This window comes from Manihot esculenta, chromosome 13 (assembly GCF_001659605.2).
Source record: "Manihot esculenta cultivar AM560-2 chromosome 13, M.esculenta_v8, whole genome shotgun sequence".
Classification (NCBI taxonomy): domain Eukaryota; kingdom Viridiplantae; phylum Streptophyta; class Magnoliopsida; order Malpighiales; family Euphorbiaceae; genus Manihot; species Manihot esculenta.
In genome coordinates, this window is record NC_035173.2 from 30,046,717 (window position 1) to 30,065,965 (window position 19,249).

The 19,249-nt window shown below is 29.9% G+C and overlaps 2 protein-coding genes across 2 annotated transcripts; both read right to left on the reverse strand.

Moving 5' to 3' along the window:
• Positions 1-214: 214 nt before the first annotated feature.
• LOC110629839 (probable mannitol dehydrogenase) lies at positions 215-2,495 on the reverse strand. Its single transcript, XM_021776993.2, has 5 exons — positions 2,325-2,495; positions 2,108-2,221; positions 923-1,436; positions 682-835; positions 215-598 (listed from the first exon to the last, which is right to left on the reverse strand). Exons 1-5 carry the CDS (start codon positions 2,414-2,416, stop codon positions 372-374), a joined length of 1,101 nt encoding a protein of 366 aa, XP_021632685.1. The 5' UTR covers positions 2,417-2,495; the 3' UTR covers positions 215-371.
• A 5,101-nt stretch (positions 2,496-7,596) lies between these two features.
• On the reverse strand, positions 7,597-10,168 carry LOC110629837 (probable mannitol dehydrogenase). The gene is made up of 5 exons (XM_021776992.2): positions 9,973-10,168; positions 9,756-9,869; positions 8,309-8,822; positions 8,037-8,190; positions 7,597-7,949 (listed from the first exon to the last, which is right to left on the reverse strand). Exons 1-5 carry the CDS (start codon positions 10,071-10,073, stop codon positions 7,729-7,731), a joined length of 1,104 nt encoding a protein of 367 aa, XP_021632684.1. The 5' UTR covers positions 10,074-10,168; the 3' UTR covers positions 7,597-7,728.
• Positions 10,169-19,249: the final 9,081 nt, after the last annotated feature.

Below are 19,249 nucleotides of genomic sequence, written 5' to 3' on the forward strand. Positions count from 1 at the left end.
CATTTACGTGTAAATTAATAAATAAATTTAGTAATAAATTATAAATTTCCGTTGCAATATTTAAAAAACACGGCCTTTCCCTTTAGAATTTATGGTGAATTTTTAATTATTATTAATTTAGCAATGAATTGGAAAATCCGACGCTAATTAAAGAATGCCTACGAAATTTTAATTCATTTCAATCAAAATTACTATTTAGAATTAACAAGCCAAATAGCCAACAAATTATAGGATCTTAAATTATCTCTTATTAATCATTTGAGAATATAAAGCAAACAACACTTAAACATCAAGTGCTTCCCATGATAGTTGAGCCAGAAATGGCTTTATTGTTCACAAGATTCAGCAAAGATAGAATTGGATACTCTCCTTCAAGGCTTAGAAGCAGCAGCAGCAGCAGCAGCAGCCAAGGTGTTTCCAATGTCAATAACAAATCGATATTTAACATCACCTTTAGCCAAACGCTCCATTGCTTGGTTCAGATAATCAATTGGGACAACCTCAATATCAGCTGTTATGTTGTGTTTGGCTGCAAAATCAATCATCTCTTGTGTTTCCTTCATTCCTCCCATGGCACTCCCAGCAACAAGCCTCCTTCCTGTTTTGCACTTCTTACCTCTAATTAATACTCCATTAATGCAGAATATTTACTAAGTAATATATATATATGTTATTAATTACCGGCAATCAGAGGAAATATAGGTAGCTCGAGAGGCTTTGCTGGAGCACCAACCAATACAAGCTTCCCTTCAGTCTTCAACAATCCCAGTAATGGCAAAATGGGATGAACTGCAGCCACTGTATCTAGGATTCCATCAAATGTTCCCATTGCCGCCTACACGTCACAATCACTTGTTAATTAAAAAAAACTTGCACATATTGCTGAAAAAAAAAGAACGGAGCATTATGTACAGATAGCTACCTGCATTTGGGCCTGGTCACGGCTAACCAAAAATGAGTCAGCACCGAGTTGGGTGAGTGCATCTTGTTGCTTGTCAGGAGATGTGCTAATCACAGTGACTTTAGCCCCTAAAGCCTTGGCAAATTTAACAGCCACATGACCAAGTCCACCTAGTCCAACAACGCCGACATGCTTACCAGGTTCTGCTAATCCATAATGCTTCAAGGGACTGTAAACTGTGATCCCAGCACAAAGGAGAGGAGCCCCAGCATCAAGTGGCAAATTTGCTGGGAAATTAACAATGTAACGCTGATCAGCGACCATGTGGTCTGAGTAGCCTCCGTAAGTGATTGTCCCATCATGGTAAATGGAATTGTAAGTGAATATCATTTTCGGACAGTAATTTTCAAGGTCTCTATTGCAGTTGTCGCAGGAATGACATGCACCCACCAAGCACCCTACGCCAACTTTGTCTCCTACCTTCACCTTCTTCACCTTGCTCCCTACTTCTGTTACTTCCCCTACAATTTCATGCCTGCTTATCGAATGCAATTTACTTCAATTAAATGGGATTTTGTTATTGTAATAGATTAAAATTAAATTATATTCGCACCTATTTAATTCATTAAAAAATAAAATATTTTTAATAAATATTTATTCTCTATATAAAAATTAAATTACTGATCTAATTTAAAAAAAAAAACCAATCAACCCTTATCGGTTGTTTAGACATTAACTTGCTGAGCCTGAGATGTGATACTTTCTTAACCGAAATAAAAACTGTCCCTCCCTTAATTTCCTGCTGCAATTTGATTTCCCCCTTTTTTGCTAAATTTTGTCTCTTTGTGGGCCTACACTTTATCTCTCTTATCTGCTTCCACTTAAATTCATTAATGTCATTGCAATTTTCAAGAAATTTCAAGCCTCAATTTATTTTCCAAATTAATTTTACTGATACCATTATATATAAATTTATTAATTTTTTTATTTTCTAAATTGAACTAAGTAATGAAAACAAATTAATTTGTATAAAAAATTAAAGATAAATAAACACTTATTTTAATTTTTTTTATTCAAAAATTCATAAAAGACAAAGAAGACTGATAAACAAACGTTAGATCTACCAAAAAAAAACTCAATTAATTTAATTTATTTTTAATAAATAAAATTATTCATAATAAAGGGGATATATAATTATGAACTCACCCTGGAACCATTGGGTAAACAGAGAAACCCCAATCATTCTTCAAGTTGTGAAGGTCACTATGGCAAATTCCACAGTACAAAACCTTAAATCTTACGTCTTCATCACCAGTATCTCTGCAGACAAGAGCATGATCATCATGATAATTAATATCCATCATCTAGCTAATTAAATAATTAAAAATTCAAAAGAAATTAATTAAAAAAATCATATAATAACCTTCTTGAGAAAAGGAAGGGAGAAAGATGACCAGATTCATCTCTAGCTGCCCATCCAAAGGCTTTCACTGGGTGTTCTTCTTCTGGTGCCATAGCTTTTGCTCTTTGGAAACTCTGTGAGATGAGAGAGAAAAGATCTACCCGAAGAAGAGGACTGAATTGAAGTGGACTGCACACTCATTGAAGTAGTGCCTATATAATGTTATTCTCATGTCCCACGACGATTGACTAATAATTATATTCTTAAAAATTTTGCTAAAATTATATATTTACTTTATTATCCGTTTACAAAAACTTTTAAAAAAATAATGTATAATTTGAAATTCAAATTAAAATGACATAGAGCAATTAAATTTAAATTTTACAATAAATTTGAACTGAATCTAATTTTTTGCTCGTATAATAAAAATTCAAAATAAGTTTTCAAAAAGAAAATTTCGAGACGTATAACTTTTAAACGTATAATAAGGTCACAAGTCTCGTTCTAAAATTTGTTATATAAATTCTATAGTTTAAAAGTTAATTTTACATTTTAATTATTTTTTCTTGATATTTTAGATACTTTTATAAGTTTACATATTAAAGTTTTGTTTCTATTATAAATAATCTCTCTTAATTATTTAGAAATTGACTTTTACAATTTTTGAATAATTTTAATAAAACTGTTAGTTTTTCAATTTATTTTTATACCATCTTAACTAAACGATATTAATTAAAACTCTTGACAGACTCTAATTAATATTTTATCATAAAAATTCTTCCAATTTTTTATGCATATATCACCTAACTTTCATCCTCCATTCTTGCCATTTTCATTATTATGATCCAATTTGATCAATTCAATCGATTTAATTAAAAATAAAATTATAATTCTATTACAATCTCTTTTACTTATAAATTGTTTGATGAAATGCTTTGAAAATATATAAAATGTTTATATATTTTAAAAAATTTTGTTTGCTAACTTATTTTGTTTTGATCAAATAATGGTAAAAATATTTGATTAATTTAATTATATTGATATTGAAAGTTTACTTTTTATATTTTTTACTAACACTAAAATTATTATATTATTTTTATTAATTAAAAAATAGATATTCCATTTGTATTAATATTTTAAAATATCTATTAATTAATATTTTCACTCGTTTTAATAGTTAAATATTATAAATAAATTTAAAATGTTTCTGATATTTGGAACTAATTAGAAATTTTTTTAAAAATTTAAGAGATTAATTAATAAATTTTTAAAAATTATAAAAATTAATTAGTAAAATATTTAACAATAAAATTAATAGAAAAGTTAATTTGTATATTTTTAAAATATTAAATATATTTTTAAAAAATGAGTTTTTCATTACGATTAATTTTTTAAAATGTCAAAGACCAAATAGTAATTTTCTTTTTCTTTTAAATGCATGCGCCATCTTATTTAAAATTTCAGTGGAATTGATTGTTAAAAATTTATTAATTTTTTTCGAAAAATTTATTAATTTTTTAATATTTTAAATTACTTAATTAAAATTTAACTCTTTATAAATATTTAATATTTATTTTTTAAAATTAATATTTATACTTTTAATCTATATAAATATAATAATATGTATTATTTAGTTTTTATAATTCTAAATATTTATATTATTTAATTAAATTAAAATATATTAATTAATACTTTTTTAACATGAAAAATAAAAAGTTTGATTTAATAAAATAAAAAGATATTTTAATTAAATATTTTAAAATAAAAATAAATGAATAATTTTTTTTAAAAAATTTAAAGACTTCACACTAATTCTCCTTTTTATATTTAAATGGACAGATTAAAATGTGATTTTGAACAAAATCAAACCAACCGATAATCATGGGTTGCAACGTCATAATTGTGGGGCCCAGATAATGCTGTCAGATATTGGACAAAGGTGATGGCTAAAAGCCTGTAAATTATAGCCACCAACATTTATGCTAATGGAAAATTATTATTTAGTGATGTAATTAATTTTTTAATTTAAAAAATATATTAAAATATTTTTAATATATTAAAAAATTTATTAATTCATTTTTTTATTAATTTTAATCATTAAATATTATAAAAAATTAAAATTTTCTTAATACGATAAATTAATTAATAATTTTTTTAAATATATAAGAATTAATTAATAAATTTTTTAAAATTATAAAAATTAAAGAGTAAAATATTTAAAAAAATTAATGAAATAGACTTTTAAAATATTAATAATGTTTTAATATATTTTTTAATTTTTATTTTAATATATTTTTTAAAATTAAAATATAATTAAAATTTTTTTTATATTATAGAAATTGAGTAATAATTTTTGTTTATGCTGATAATGGATGGATGGATGGATGGATGGATGAATGAGTTAATTACTGTTGGGATAACGTGAAAGAAAACTTCTGTTACTTCTCGCCTTTTCAATATATATGCTCAAAATGAAAAATTGTAACTAATATAACTAAAGAGATAATTGTAAAATAAAAAAACACCTAAATTTTATTAATTTTAATAATTATATCTTATTTTTTAAAAAAAATATATTCTAAAAGTTAATTTTTTAATTCTGTTTAATTTTTTAATTTGTTTCAATTTATTTATAATTTTAAATAATACATTTTTGAGAAACTGTAATTCATTTTTCAATATTTTTCATCAATAATTATAAATTTTTATCTCGTTATATATTATAAATATTATAAAGAAAATTATAATTTTCAATTTTCTAAATATAATGTCCGCATCATAATAAAATATCAGAAAATAAGTTACCAACTTTTCAAATTTTTTCATTTAAAATTACAAATAAATTGAATTGAATTTAAAAATTAAATTAAATTAAAAAATTAATTTTGAATATATTTATTAAGAAAAAGAATTTAGAGTATTATTATTATTAAATTATATTAAAATATTAATTTAGAGACCGACTAAAATTACAATGTGATATTTATATAAAATTATTCACTTGAGGAAGAGAGTAGCTACGACTCATTAATTATTATTTAATTTATTAAATTTTCCTTAAATATAAAATTTTTAAACATCTTTTACGGAAAAATTGACGTTATATACTTTAGATTAGTAAACTCCATAGGATAAAAAAAAACTTTATTTTATATTAGAATATCTTTTGATTAAGGATTTTATTTTTTACATTATAAATTATTATAATTATATTTAATTTTATTTTATTTTCAAAATAATTTTTCATTAATTATTATTTTTATAAATAAATATTCAAAACATCTCTTGATATCATAACTTTATTTCTATTAAAATAGAGTATATTTATTTAATTTTACTTGTATTCATTCATTTTTATATTTATGATGTAACTTTTTATATTCATTGTTATAGTTTATTAATTATTTTTTATTTTACTTATCATTTACCTATTTTATACTCCAATTATAAATCAGTTTTATGTTGTGGGTTTTATTTACTAATTCAATATTGTTTAGATTTAGATATATTTAATAATCACATTAATGAGTAATTAGTAAAAAAATATAACTACACATTTAATCGTGATGTAATACAATAATCGCTAAAAAAAGTTATGAGCTGTTATCATAAGACAAGGTTACGTGATGAGAGTTTGATAAGTCAATATGTAATTTTATCAGTGAAAAGGAAGATCCAGATATCATAGCACTCGATTTTTCATCAAGACTCGGCCTTCCCTGAAGAGAACGAGTATTCACATAAAATTATCATTAGCCGGTATAATCTGGTAGATTCTCATTACGCCTGTAATTACAGATCAATTAGTCGGTGTGTTCTTTATCAATTAGTCTACATCCGCCGGAGTTTTAAAAAATATTATAGTTAACTCTATCTTTTTATGGTATAAAAGTTAATGATCATAAAAATAAAAGTACGCAATTTCTACACAAATACTCTTAAGTTCTAAACAATTCATTATTATTTTTTTCAGTTTACTGACTTGATCGTTGGAGTGTCTGCCGTAGATACTAACCACCTAACGCTCTCTTTCTTGCAGATTGACTAATTACAGTATAGTTTCATTTCGACCACATCATTTAGTTTTACTGTCGGGAATTCTATTAAATTCTTTCTATTCAGTTGGATTAAAATCGGTCTCTTATCTTCTTTCTCTTAAAAAAAAAACCTTACATTTTCTTTTTCTTGAAATGATGGATAATTTACGAGAATAAGTAGCTACAATCTATTATATTTTTTAATAATAATTATTATTATACATATATCATAATAAGATAAAATAAGTAGCTAGTTTTTGGGAGAAAAAAAAAGAGAGCGAAGAAAATGAGGAGAAAAAATTGAGAGAATGTGAAGAAAATTAGAGGAAAAGAAAAGGAGAGTAGAGATAAAATGAGTTAAAGGTTAAGCAAATGAGAGAAAATATTAAATGCATGAAGAAAAAAAGAAAGAAATAATGAGTGAAAGGATAAAAAGAAAAGAGATATTAATTATTTATGCACAACAAATTTAGCAACAGAATCTGTTGGAAAATCCATTGCTAATAAAAAAATTTTGGTTATGAAATTTTATTTCAAAAAAATTTTGCTACTAAACATGCTTAATTCATTTTAATCAAATTGCTTTTTAAAATTTAATAAATCATAAAATATGAATTTTACCGAGATTTAGACACGTGCTTCTAATCATTTGACTACGACTTAAAGAACTCATTTTACTCAATCGGGCTCTATTATGCACGATCTATCGAGGATCAGGTCGAATATTAACACCCTTGATTTAATTATTCTATAAGATAAGACACCAATCTCCTTTTCTCTATATTTGTACAGAATTTTAAATGTATGTGTGCAAATAGTTCTGATATGGCGTGTATATTAAAAGGAGTATGAGTTTAACCGACTCAAAATTAATCGGCCATTAATGGATCGTCTTAAAAACCAACTAAAAATGCAATTGTCTTGTTAAAAGAGATATATTGTAGATGTACTACATAATTTACCCTTGTTGAATGAAAATAAAGATCATATTTTTCATCTTTCAACATTCTATTTGCAGATATGTAACCTTAGCTGCTCCAAACATAATACCCAGCTCCCTTTTACTTATTTACAATCTTCATTTGCTATCCCCTTCTGCTGAGCCCAGTTCATTGGCTCCTCCAAAATCAAACCTTCAAAGCCAAGTGTCACAGTATCATAACATCCGGATCTCAACCTCGTTAATTAGAATTAATATGCCAAATGTCCAACAAATTATAGGTTCTTAAATTATCTCTTCATTATTTCAGAACACATGAAAAAAAGATTTTCCCATAAGCAAACAACACTTTGAACATTTAAACATCAAATGCCTCTCATGATAATTAAGCCAGAAATGTCTTTATTGTTCACAAGATTCAGCAAGTGTCGAAATTGGATCTTATTCTTCAAGGCTCAGAAGCAGTAGCAGCAGAAGCCAAGGTGTTTCCAATATCAACAACAAATCGATATTTAACATCACCTTTAGCCAAACGCTCCATTGCTTGGTTCACATAATCAACTGGGATAACTTCAATGTCAGCTGTTATATTGTGTTGGGCTGCAAAATCAATCATCTCTTGTGTCTCCTTCATTCCTCCCATGGCACTCCCAGCAACAATCTTCCTTCCTGTTTTTCACTTATCATCTCTAATTAATACTCCATATCAACGCAAAATATTTATTAAGTATACATATGCATTATTAATTAAATTACCAGTAATCAAAGGAAACACAGGTAGCTCGAGAGGTTTTGCTGGAGCACCAACCAATACAAGCTTCCCATCAGTCTTCAACAATCCAAGTAATGGCAAAAGGGGATGAACTGCAGCCACTGTATCTAGGATTCCATCAAATGTCCCCATTGCCGCCTACGCGTTGCAGTTTATAAGTGAAAAATCCAACTTGAAACCTTAAGTACGTCAGGCAATTCTTGTTAAATGAATTAGTACCGAGTTGAAGAACATAGCATTATGTATAGATAATAACCTGCATTTGGGCCTGGTCACGGCTAACCAAAAATGAATCAGCACCGAGTTGGGTGAGTGCATCTTGTTGCTTGTCAGGTGTTGTGCTAATCACAGTGACTTTAGCTCCTAAAGCCTTGGCAAATTTAACAGCCACATGACCAAGACCACCTAGTCCAACAACGCCAACATGCTTACCAGGTTCTGCTAATCCATAATATTTCAATGGACTGTAAACTGTAATCCCAGCACAAAGGAGAGGAGCACCAGCATCAAGTTGCATATTTTCTGGGAATTTAACAATGTAACGCTGATCAGTGACCATGTGGTCTGAGTAGCCTCCATAAGTGATTGTACCATCGTGGTAAACGGAACTGTAAGTGAGTATCATTTTCGGACAGTAATTTTCAAGGTCTCTGTTGCAGTTGTCGCAGGAATGACATGCACCCACTATGCACCCTACGCCAACTTTGTCTCCCACATTCACCTTCTTCACCTTGCTCCCTACTTCTGTTACTTCCCCTACAATTTCATGCCTGCTTATCGAAATGGGATTTTACTATTACAAGCAATTCCAGCATTTAAGAAAAAAGAAAATTTATATGATATTAAAACTGATTTCAAATGGATTTTATTTATAAAATCAAATAATTGCTATTATTGAGAAATTTTTATCTAGATATCACCTTTCAATTTAAATTTTAACTAATTTTATTTTATAGAGATGCTACGTAGCTATTAAAAAAAGATAATCTATAATTTAATCCATAAAATTTAATGAAACAATAATATATTTAAAATATAAATCATTGGGTCTTTACAATTTAGAAAAATTAAAAAATAATCCATATAAAATGAAATTCTTTTATTTCATATATAATTTAATTCATATATTTTTTACACCCAACGATATAATCTCTATAACATAAAAATGGATTTGGCATTTTTAATACATAATTAAATTATTAAGATTTTTTTTTTATAAAAGTTATGAGATTGTATCTGTGTCTTCACTCCTATCTAAATTGGTATTCAATTTAAAATAATTTATAAATTAAAAATATAATTAATTCAATAATTTGTATTATCTCAAAATTAATGCAGACCCCAACTCTATTTGTATATTATCTCTTGATGCAGGTTTGGAAGCCCAAAATACTAATTTTAATTTTATTATTTAAAAAAAATGGTTTAAAAATATTGGAAAGAGTAAAAGCATTAGTAAAGCTAAAGCTAAATAAACATTTACTTTCATTTTTTTATTTTTAAAAAATCATTAAAAGATAAAGAAGATTGGTAAACAAATGTTAGATCTAAAAAAAAAAAGTTTGATTTATTTTTAATAAATAAAACTCTTCATAACAAAAGGTCCATATGATTATGAAATTTGAGAAAAATCAAATCTCCTTATATTTTATATTACGAATTTATATGAATCTAGTTTGGACAAAAATTTCCGATCAACTCACCCGGGAACAAGAGGGTAAACGGAAAAACCCCAGTCATTCTTCAAGTAGTGAAGATCAGTATGGCAAATCCCACAGTACAAAACCTTAAATCTTACGTCTTCATCACCAGTATCTCTGCAGAGAAGAACATGATCATCATGATAATTAATATCCATCATCTAGCTAATTAAATGATTAAAACTCAAAAGAAATTAATTAAGAAAAATAATATAATAACCTTCTTGAGAAAAGGAAGGGAGAAAGATGACCAGATTCATCTCTAGCTGCCCATCCAAAGGCTTTCACTGGGTGTTCTTCTTCTGGTGACAGCTTCGCCATAGCTTTTGCTCTTTGGAAACTCTGTGAGATGAGAGAGAAGAGATCTTGCCGATGAATAGTAACTTTCTCAAACGATGAAGAGGACTGAAGTGGGCTGCACACATTCATAGAAGCAGTGCTTATATAATATTTATACGGACTAAAAAAAATAGTTAAATTAATAATTATTATGAATGATATCAAAAAAATCCCAAAATTTTTTATTTTTATAATTATACCCTTAAATTTTTAATTAAAAATAAAAAATTTATTTACTATTACATTTTATATCCCATTCACTATTAAATAGTAACAGAAAAAATATTGTCATTTTTTTCATTTCTTTTTTTTTTTAATCGGATGTACTCAACTGATAAATTAATTAATAATTTTTTTTATAATTTATAAAGTTAATAATCAAATTAATATAAAAAAATTAATTTATAAATCTTAAAAATTTAAATTTATCTACATGAGGCATACGAGGATGATCCAAAGTGAGAGTATTCCAATCATCCCTTATATCCATTCGTATTTCTAGACCGAAAACATCCGTTTCCGCTAATAAACGCTTTATATTTAAGAGTTACATCAGTTAGATTTTGCCTGCTAATAAAAGCTCAAAGAAAATAAAAATGTCTGAAAACTCGCATCCCACAAATTAAAGGATTGTCCAAAAGCGGACACTGGTCCATGCTGGATTGCTATGTCATAATTGTAGAACCGAGGTGAGGTCCCACAAGGTGGGTGGTTGAATGATGCTGTCAGATATTCGACAAAGGTGATGAGCTAAGAGGCCTGTAAATTATCGCCACCTTTAGTTATGCTAATAATGGATGAGTTAATTATTATGCAAGTGGGGAAGCACACAAGGTTGGATATGACCCGCTAACAGTTCCCCCTTTTTATGGGAGTTTTAAAACTTTAATTTTTATATTTTATCTTTTTTAAAAAAAGAAACCAATTAGAAATAATTTAGTTAATATTTCTTTATTTTTAAGATACAGAGAATAGAAAGGTTTTAATATCTCTAATTACTTATTTTAAAACTTTATAATTGAGTGACTTACAGCTTGCTGTATAGTTTACTAATTATTATTTAATTTATCCATGGGATGGCAATGTATAAATTACATTTAATAATTTTTTTTTTCATGTAAAAATACATTACAAGGCTGCAATTGCAATAGACTAAGTTATTAAAATATTGATAAGTCTAAAAAAACAATAATATAATCATACTAGAAGTCGTAAAAACAACTCAGTAGCTAGATCAGCAAAACGCTTAGCCAATTTTAAAATCCAAAAAAAAGTAAACATTGAAAAAAAACCTAATAGAAAAATATAATATTCACAGTAAAACTAATATTTTAAGGTGGAAAAGAGTTACAGCTAGTAAAAGTGTCATATAAAAGCGAAAAATTAGTTTCACATTCAATTGCAGGCAAGCTAACTTGGAAAGCTCAAATAACCGCCTCAAGGATAGCATGAGCTTCTCTAGCAATAACGAAAGAGCACTAAACTGTCTTGAAAAAACCATGAATAACCAGATCCGAGCTATTAGTAGCAATAACTTCTATAACAGCCATAGACAACTGATCCTACCAAGCAATATCATAATTTAATTTGATTATACCATAGGAAGGAGGATGCAAACTAATAGGAAGAGGCGTTGAAGGAGGGGCAACCAAAACACTGCTAAACTGAAATTGCTAAAGATCCATCGACGTATGATGCGTAATAAGAACATAATTAGGCTGAAGATTATCAAAGATACACCTATTATGAGCTTTCCAAATATGTCATAATGTGACAACCAGTAGAGATAACAAATGAGATTCAACACCAGGTGCTTTTGAATGCACCAATACCTCATCCCACCATTGTAGAAAATTGGAAAAACCCACAATAGAGGGCTTATAACCTGATGGACTAACAAACCATATAGCTCGAGCAAAATTACAAAAGAAAAACATATGCTCTAGGGTCTTAGACTGAGAATGACACATTAGACAAGTTGGTACAGCGATAAGGTGGCGACTCACCGAATTAGCATAAACGGACAAAGCATTATGAAGACATCGCCAAAGAAAAAAATGTATACTTCTCCAGATGCGGGAGTGAAGAGAAAAGGAAGGAGAATGATGAGAAGCATTGTGTTGTAAGAAAATGATATCCGGTATGAACAAAATATTGCCCATTTCTTGTAAAATGCCAAACCTAAGAATCTCGGGTACCAAAAGGAGAAACTGGAATGAACAAAATAATAGGGACCTGAGATGCAGGAAATAATTAGCGTACTAATTGCTAATTCCAGGAAAGACTCTAGTGATCAATTAAATCTGCCACTTTTGTGATAACAACAGATCATTGAGCAGGTTGAGGAATAATAAAATTAGAAACTAGGGGGACTCAAGGGTCAATCCAAAGCTGAGTATCAGTACTATCACTAATATTCAACTGAGCACCTTGACGAAGAACATCTCGACCCACCAACATATTTTGCCAAATTCAAGAATTGCCTCTTTTAGGGGCAGCCTACCAAAAAGATGAATGAGGAAAATAAATCCCCTTCAATAAACGAGCCCATAGACTGTCCTGATTATGAAGAAGATGCTAATACTGTTTGGCTAAACAGACAAAATTAAATTTTTTTAAAATTATAAAAACCTAAATTAACCACCCCTAGACTTTGAAGAACATGATCTTTGCCAAATAACACAATGTAATTTACACTGGTGCACATCACCACCCAACTAGAATTGTGAAAGTAAGTCATTCATAAAAACAAACGGCTGCTTAGGATACAAAAATAAAGACATAGAATAGGAAGGGATGACAAATAAAATTGACTGAACCATGATAGCCCTGCCTGCCTAGGAAAGTAACAATTGCTTTCATATTTGAATCTTAGAATGAATTCTATCAAGTGCAAAGGACAAAAGATGCTGGCGTGAATGACCTAAGAAAACTAGTAAACCAAGTATTTACAGGACGAGGACTAATGGGCGTCGAAACCACCAAAAATAAATTCCTGCTTTAAAATAAAACTTGTGATAATGGTAAGCAGGGTCGATCCCACAGAGACTGGTAAATAGATTAATTCTATTGAATAAAATAAAATAAAATAAAATAAAATGGGGAGGATGGAATGTAGAGGAATAAATAAATTCAATTTAAAAGAAGAAACAATTTAAATTTAAAAGAGAGAATCAAGATGAGACACATTCAGTTAAAGGAATAATTTTAGTTTCAGTTTTTATAGGTTGATCACAGATACAAAATAATCTCAATTTAATTATTGATAAACTAGTTATAGATATCGAAAACGCTTCAAGTATCCAATCCTTTCTTAATTTTAAACTAGTTAAGAGACGCTCGTTAACTAGCTCTAACTCTTGGACAACCGTAGGAGACACTCCTAGAATTTAATCCGATTATTGCATTAAGAATTAAAAAGACCTGATTCTAACTAACAAACGCGAGACGCTCAATTCATTTAAGTTAGATTATATTATTCCTTAGAAAGGCCTTACGCAACCTAATTCACTACTTATTTTAATTTAATTAAACAATTATTAATTAACCTGAATAGTAATCTACCATTTTATCAATTGAGCAATGGTCCTTTAATGCAATAACCCACAGAATGATATTAAGCAATAAACACAGGAATAATAGAAATATCAATAATTGAAAAAACTATAAAATCACATAAATCTCACAACCGATTGAACTGGAACTTTAATTATCCTTGAACTGAAACTTTAATTATCCTTTAACTGAAAAGAAGAAATTTAGCCACACATGTTCATAGCTAAAAATAGGAGATGAAAGATAAGATGAGATGTCAGATACATCAAAATACCCCCTTCTTATAGTGCTAAGAGTCATAAATACAAGTAGCTAAAATCAAAAATCAAAATCGAGTACAGCTTGGCAGATGAGAGTTATCTGTTTGATTCCCGGATTTAAAGCTGGACTCTGTTCGTCAAGTATGTTTATACCCATAACGTAGTCCATAATACAGCTTATCTGGAAATTAAACTTTAAATATAACTCTGTCCCTTATCCTTCTATGAATTTGATTGTGTCCACTTTTAATCTCAGAATGTGGATTTCAAATTGAATTTTTCTCTTGTTATTCTCCAATCCTACGAAGATAACAAAATTTAAACGAATCAATTTGTTTTAAATGAAATTAAACTCAATATCTAAGTATTTTGTAATATTAAAGCTGCATAATTGTGCATATTATCAAGGACATTTCTTGCATATGAAAATTTTCAAAGATATCGTGTTTGAGAGCTGGAGGTGTATGCTTACTAAAGAAGACATGGGACTTCTGGAAATTAATCGCCTATCCAGAAGCTTGTGTATAAGATTGAAGAATGCCAGAAAGAGTATTTGATTTCTACCTTGTAGCACAAGCAAAACGTAAAGTGTCATCCGTAAATAATACATCAAGAAGAATAGGAGAAGAACGAGCCACATTAATACCCGTAATAAGTCCTTGCTCATGAGTAGATGATAATAAATAAGAGAGAACCTAGATAGTAAAGAGAAACAAGTAAGGTGACAAAGGATCTCCTTGCCTGATACCACGAGACGCCTGAAAAGAGGTAGTACGGGATCCATTAAGCAACACAAAAAAACTAACTGTAGAGACACATTGAATAACCAACTGAACCCACTGCGAGTCGAAGCCCATCTGTAATAAAACCTTGCAAAGGAAACACTAGTCTACCTAATCATAAGCTTTATACATGTCCAACTTTAGGGCTAGTATTTGCAACTTGCTATTCAAAACCTTGAGATGATGAACAAAATTCATGAGCGATAACCAGATTGTCCTGTATAGCCAGGCATGGAATAAAAGCAGATTGATCAGCCGAAATCAAAATAGATATCCATGGCTTCAAACGATTCACCAACATTTTAGCAGTAACTTTATAAGTAAAATTGCATAAGCTAATGGGTCAAAAATGTGAATACCAATTAGATTAGAACATTTAGGAGTGAGGACAATATTGGTATGATTAGTCTCTCGAACAAAAAAAACAGACTCATAAAAACTACGAACAAGTAAGCATAGAGACTGGCCCACAATATCCCAATTGTGTTGATAAAAGATGCAAGAAAAACTATCTAGTCCTGGAGCTTTGCCACCTCCCAACTGAAAACAACCTTATTAATCTCTTCATTTGTAATGGGAAGCAATAAAGCCTGATTAATATCAGGAGTGACCAAAGAAGGGACCAAGGCGAGAACATGATTTGTATGAAGCAGAGTGCCAACAGTGAAAATCTTGAAAAAATAGTTACAAATAAAAGCTTAGAGATCATCCTCATTATCCAACCATTGTCTTGAATCATTTTGAAGCTGAGCAATAGGATTATATTGACAACGGTGAACGGTAGACAGGTGAAAAAATTTGGTATTGCAATCCCCTTCCTGCAACCATTGAATTCGAGACTTTCCAATGCAGCTCCTCACATTGCCAGAGCACACTTAATTAAGAGAGCAAGACTGCTTCAATACTGGCATTATAAGGATGAAAAGCCAGACTGTAGAGATCCTGCAATTTACATTAAATATCCTGCACACGAAAAGATTCTTTACGAAAAATAGAATGGTGCCAGGAGCTCAAGGAAAAGCGACATGATTGCAACCGACACATTAAAGAAACATCGCAGAACCACAAGATTGAACAGACCAAGCTTGTTGAACAATGTGCGACAAATGGGGATGCGTCAACCACTTATGTTCAAAATAAAATAGAAATGAGAGTCTGACCATACCACTAGAAAGGTACAAAAGCAAAGGCCGATGACCAGAAGCCAAAAAGTCCCTATGCAATAACTGGGCTCAAGGAAGACAAGCTAGCCAATCAGTGGACACAAGAGCTCGTTCCAGACGCTAAAGAATAGCCTAATGCCCAAATCTCTTATTAAAACAAGTATAATCAAGTCCATTGTAAGGTAGCTCAAGTAAAGCCCAAGAATTGATAAAATCCTTAAAATTTGCAACTTGAGAGAAACGTACCACATTGCCACCAAGCTTATCAATTAAGCTATGAATAGCATTAAAATTACCAATACAACACCAAGTAAGAGAGAGATAGGCATGCAATTGTGTCAAATCATGCCATAATAAATCTTTAGAGCCTGGAATATGATAACTATATACAAAAGTAAGATGCCATTTTATTTCAGAGTCAACCATTTGTACAATATAGTTGATAAAATGTTAGGATGTCAAGGTGTAAGAGAAATGGATTCATTCCATCAAAGGGATAAACTACCTACTCTACCCATTGAATCTACAAAAAGAGAAAACGGGTAACCACACTGACGTTATAACCTACACATATATTTACAATGTTGCTTAGTTTCCATAAGAAACACCAAAAACGATTTATATTTATATAACAGCTCCTTAAAACCCTTACCTGTTAGGGCCTGTCCAATGCCCTGACAATTCCAAACTAAGGTAGTCATGGTACCTCTGGTGCTTTTGGCTAGCCACTCCAGCCTCAAAAGAGCTACCAATAAAAGTAATAGTGATGATAGCATCAGCCAAAAAACCTCGGACTGGTTGACAAAGCATTCTCCAAAATCGCAAACACGATGATCCAAGTATGAAGAGGACCCATCGATGAGACCTTTATAGAAAATAGGCAACCAAGCAGATAATGGGGAAGAGCTAGTAGTATTTAAAATCGTCTCAATTTGTGATATGGAAAGGCCCATTTAAAATATTCTCTGGCTGCAACAGATTACTAGCCAAATGGATCAAACAATCAAAAGGACGAGGTTCAAGCAGAGAAGGTCCAAAACCGGTTCTTCCAATAAAAAAGGATGAAATGGAGTCTTGAAGTCTCTAGATTTAGGTAGAGTTTCTCCAGAAGTCTCCAGATTCCAAAAGTAGTCTTTTCATAGATCACTTTTTTGAGAATCTGATCCGAGAGACACAAAACTACCAAGTTCCTGGCCTTTCTACTCCGTTCTCTTCTTGAACATTTGACCGGCTGCTCAATCTCTTTCTCTTTGAATCTTGCTTCTTAATTCGAGGTGATGATTGAAGCAGCCCCCAGAAGATTCCGTGGTTTCAGGAGTTAAAGAAAGAATTATTTTCTAGACTGAAGTTTTGATTTCTTTGATTCATTCTCTTCCTCAAGATTCCATGTTTCTGGATCATCATTAAGAGCATCTTGCAGCTCCAGGATCTTGAGACTCATCTCGATCTTTTCCTTCCAAAGCATGAAATCTCCTTTCTCATCAAACTTCTCAACATCAAGTTTCTATATCGTCGACGCCATTCCTTTCTCAACCAGACTTCAAGAAACCTAACTGGTGACAAACTTCCCTACTCATAAACCTTGCTCTAATACCACTTGTTATTACTTTGATACTGTAACTCCGATCTCCGGTGAGCGACGTAACATAAAATAAGAAAATAAAGAAAAGAAAGAGGAAAAATAGAGAAAAAGAAGAACACAGATAGTTTTCCAAGTTCAGATTGATCTTTTGAGAGGATCGTCCTACATCTCGGAAGAGGGAATACTTTATTTACGAAGAGTTACAGTGAGAGAGAGAACAACCACACATAAGCACAAACTTGATTACAGATTAACAAAAATAGCAGAGAAAAACAACAATCATAGCGCTTTTTCAATTTACACATTTTTTAAAACAAACGGACATCTGCTCTTTAAATAACAGTTTCAACGATCTTGGTCCCCTAATGTAAAAGACTGAAAAACCAGTAAGATCTTTTAAATGAAGGCGGGAAAACAAAATGCCATAGTTTCTTTTAATCCTTTTCAGACGTTCTGAACACTTTAAGAAATCTGTGCATTAGACCTTCTGAATACTTTGAAAGAATCTATGCACTTTGAGCTTCCGCATTGAGGCTACTTTCGCCCTCCAACCTTCTAGGCTTCCAAGTTCTCCAAGCCTTAGCGAGTCTTCGAGCCTCCAGACTTTCCTTTCTGCCTTGCAAGTTTCCGAGTATCTGAGCTCTCTTGGACAATTGGCGTGCCTTGATGAGCATCCGGCCTCTACCAGTCCTGCGAGCATCTCGGGCACTCCAACCCTTCTCTCATCAAGTCTGCCTTACTCGGCCTTGCTTCCATTAGATAAGTTGGCCCTTCCTTTTAGTAGGTTTGTCCTTCAGTAAATCACTCCGTCAATAGGTTGTCATATCTCGTCTAACCATCTACCAAGCCATTTACTAGTCGTTTAATTTCTCTTTCTGTTTTTACTCAGAAGTTTCGAGCTCTTTTAAAGAATTCGAGTATCAGTCCTACACTTATCCTTCACATTGTGGACGCTATTAAGCTCATAATTTCAAGAAAAATTAAATAATAATTAAGCTAATTTAGTTATAATTAGTTTTGAGTTAAAATATACATTAAATTAATATAAAATATCATTTATAATGAGTGCATATTCATTGCACCACCTCCGCTCAATGCAATATTCGAAAAAAATTGAGTTAAATCTTAAACTCTTAATTTATTTTTTTATTTTTAATTTTATTATAACAAATATAAAAAAAAATTAAATGAGTTAATAGTTAATCTCATTTTCAATATTAAATTAAATAACATGAAAGAAAAAAAAATTTTTTGTACATATAAAGTTAAAGAGTTGGAGTTATATATTATGGGGTAATAATTAACCTCATTTAGGTATAATTAATTTTTGATTTAATACTTTGAATGAGTGTATATTCTTCTTTTTAATATAACATTTAAAATAATGCACTCATAGATTTAATTTGATAGTAAGTGCATCTGAATAAATCTGAGAGGTCTCAGATTCTACTCTTCCAATCTCCAATCCCGATTTAAAAAAAATCATCTAAAATAAATATTATATTATATTAAATGAGTTAAATTTTACTTTCAATTTTTTTAATTCTCATTTCATTATATCAAATAAAACTTAATGGGTTAATAGTAAATCTCATCTTCAATATTAAACTAAATATCATAAAAAAAAAATTTTATTTTATGCCATTGGTACCTGGTTAAAGGGATTATATAATACGAACCTAATAGTTAACCTCATTTAGTTTTGATTGATTTTAAATTAAAATTTATATGAGGTTAATACATTACCCCTAATTAGTACATATTCATTTCACTGTCTTTTCCTATTCCACATTCAAGTTAAATAAGTTAAATTTTA

Bases quoted from the DNA above. Each gene is read 5' to 3' on its own strand.
- LOC110629837 (XM_021776992.2), bottom strand. From the start codon at position 10,073: ATGGCGAAGCTGTCACCAGAAGAAGAACACCCAGTGAAAGCCTTTGGA. The intron at 8,823-9,755 runs GTGAGTTGATCG...TTCGATAAGCAG, and splicing joins GTTTACCCTCTTGTTCCCGG to GCATGAAATTGTAGGGGAAG. The intron at 7,950-8,036 runs GTAATTTAATTA...AGTGAAAAACAG, and splicing joins TGTGTTTCCTTTGATTACTG to GAAGGAAGATTGTTGCTGGG.
- LOC110629839 (XM_021776993.2), bottom strand. From the start codon at position 2,416: ATGGCACCAGAAGAAGAACACCCAGTGAAAGCCTTTGGATGGGCAGCT. The intron at 2,222-2,324 runs GTTATTATATGA...TCTTGTCTGCAG, and splicing joins CCCTTCCTTTTCTCAAGAAG to AGATACTGGTGATGAAGACG. The intron at 1,437-2,107 runs GTGAGTTCATAA...TTCGATAAGCAG, and splicing joins GTTTACCCAATGGTTCCAGG to GCATGAAATTGTAGGGGAAG.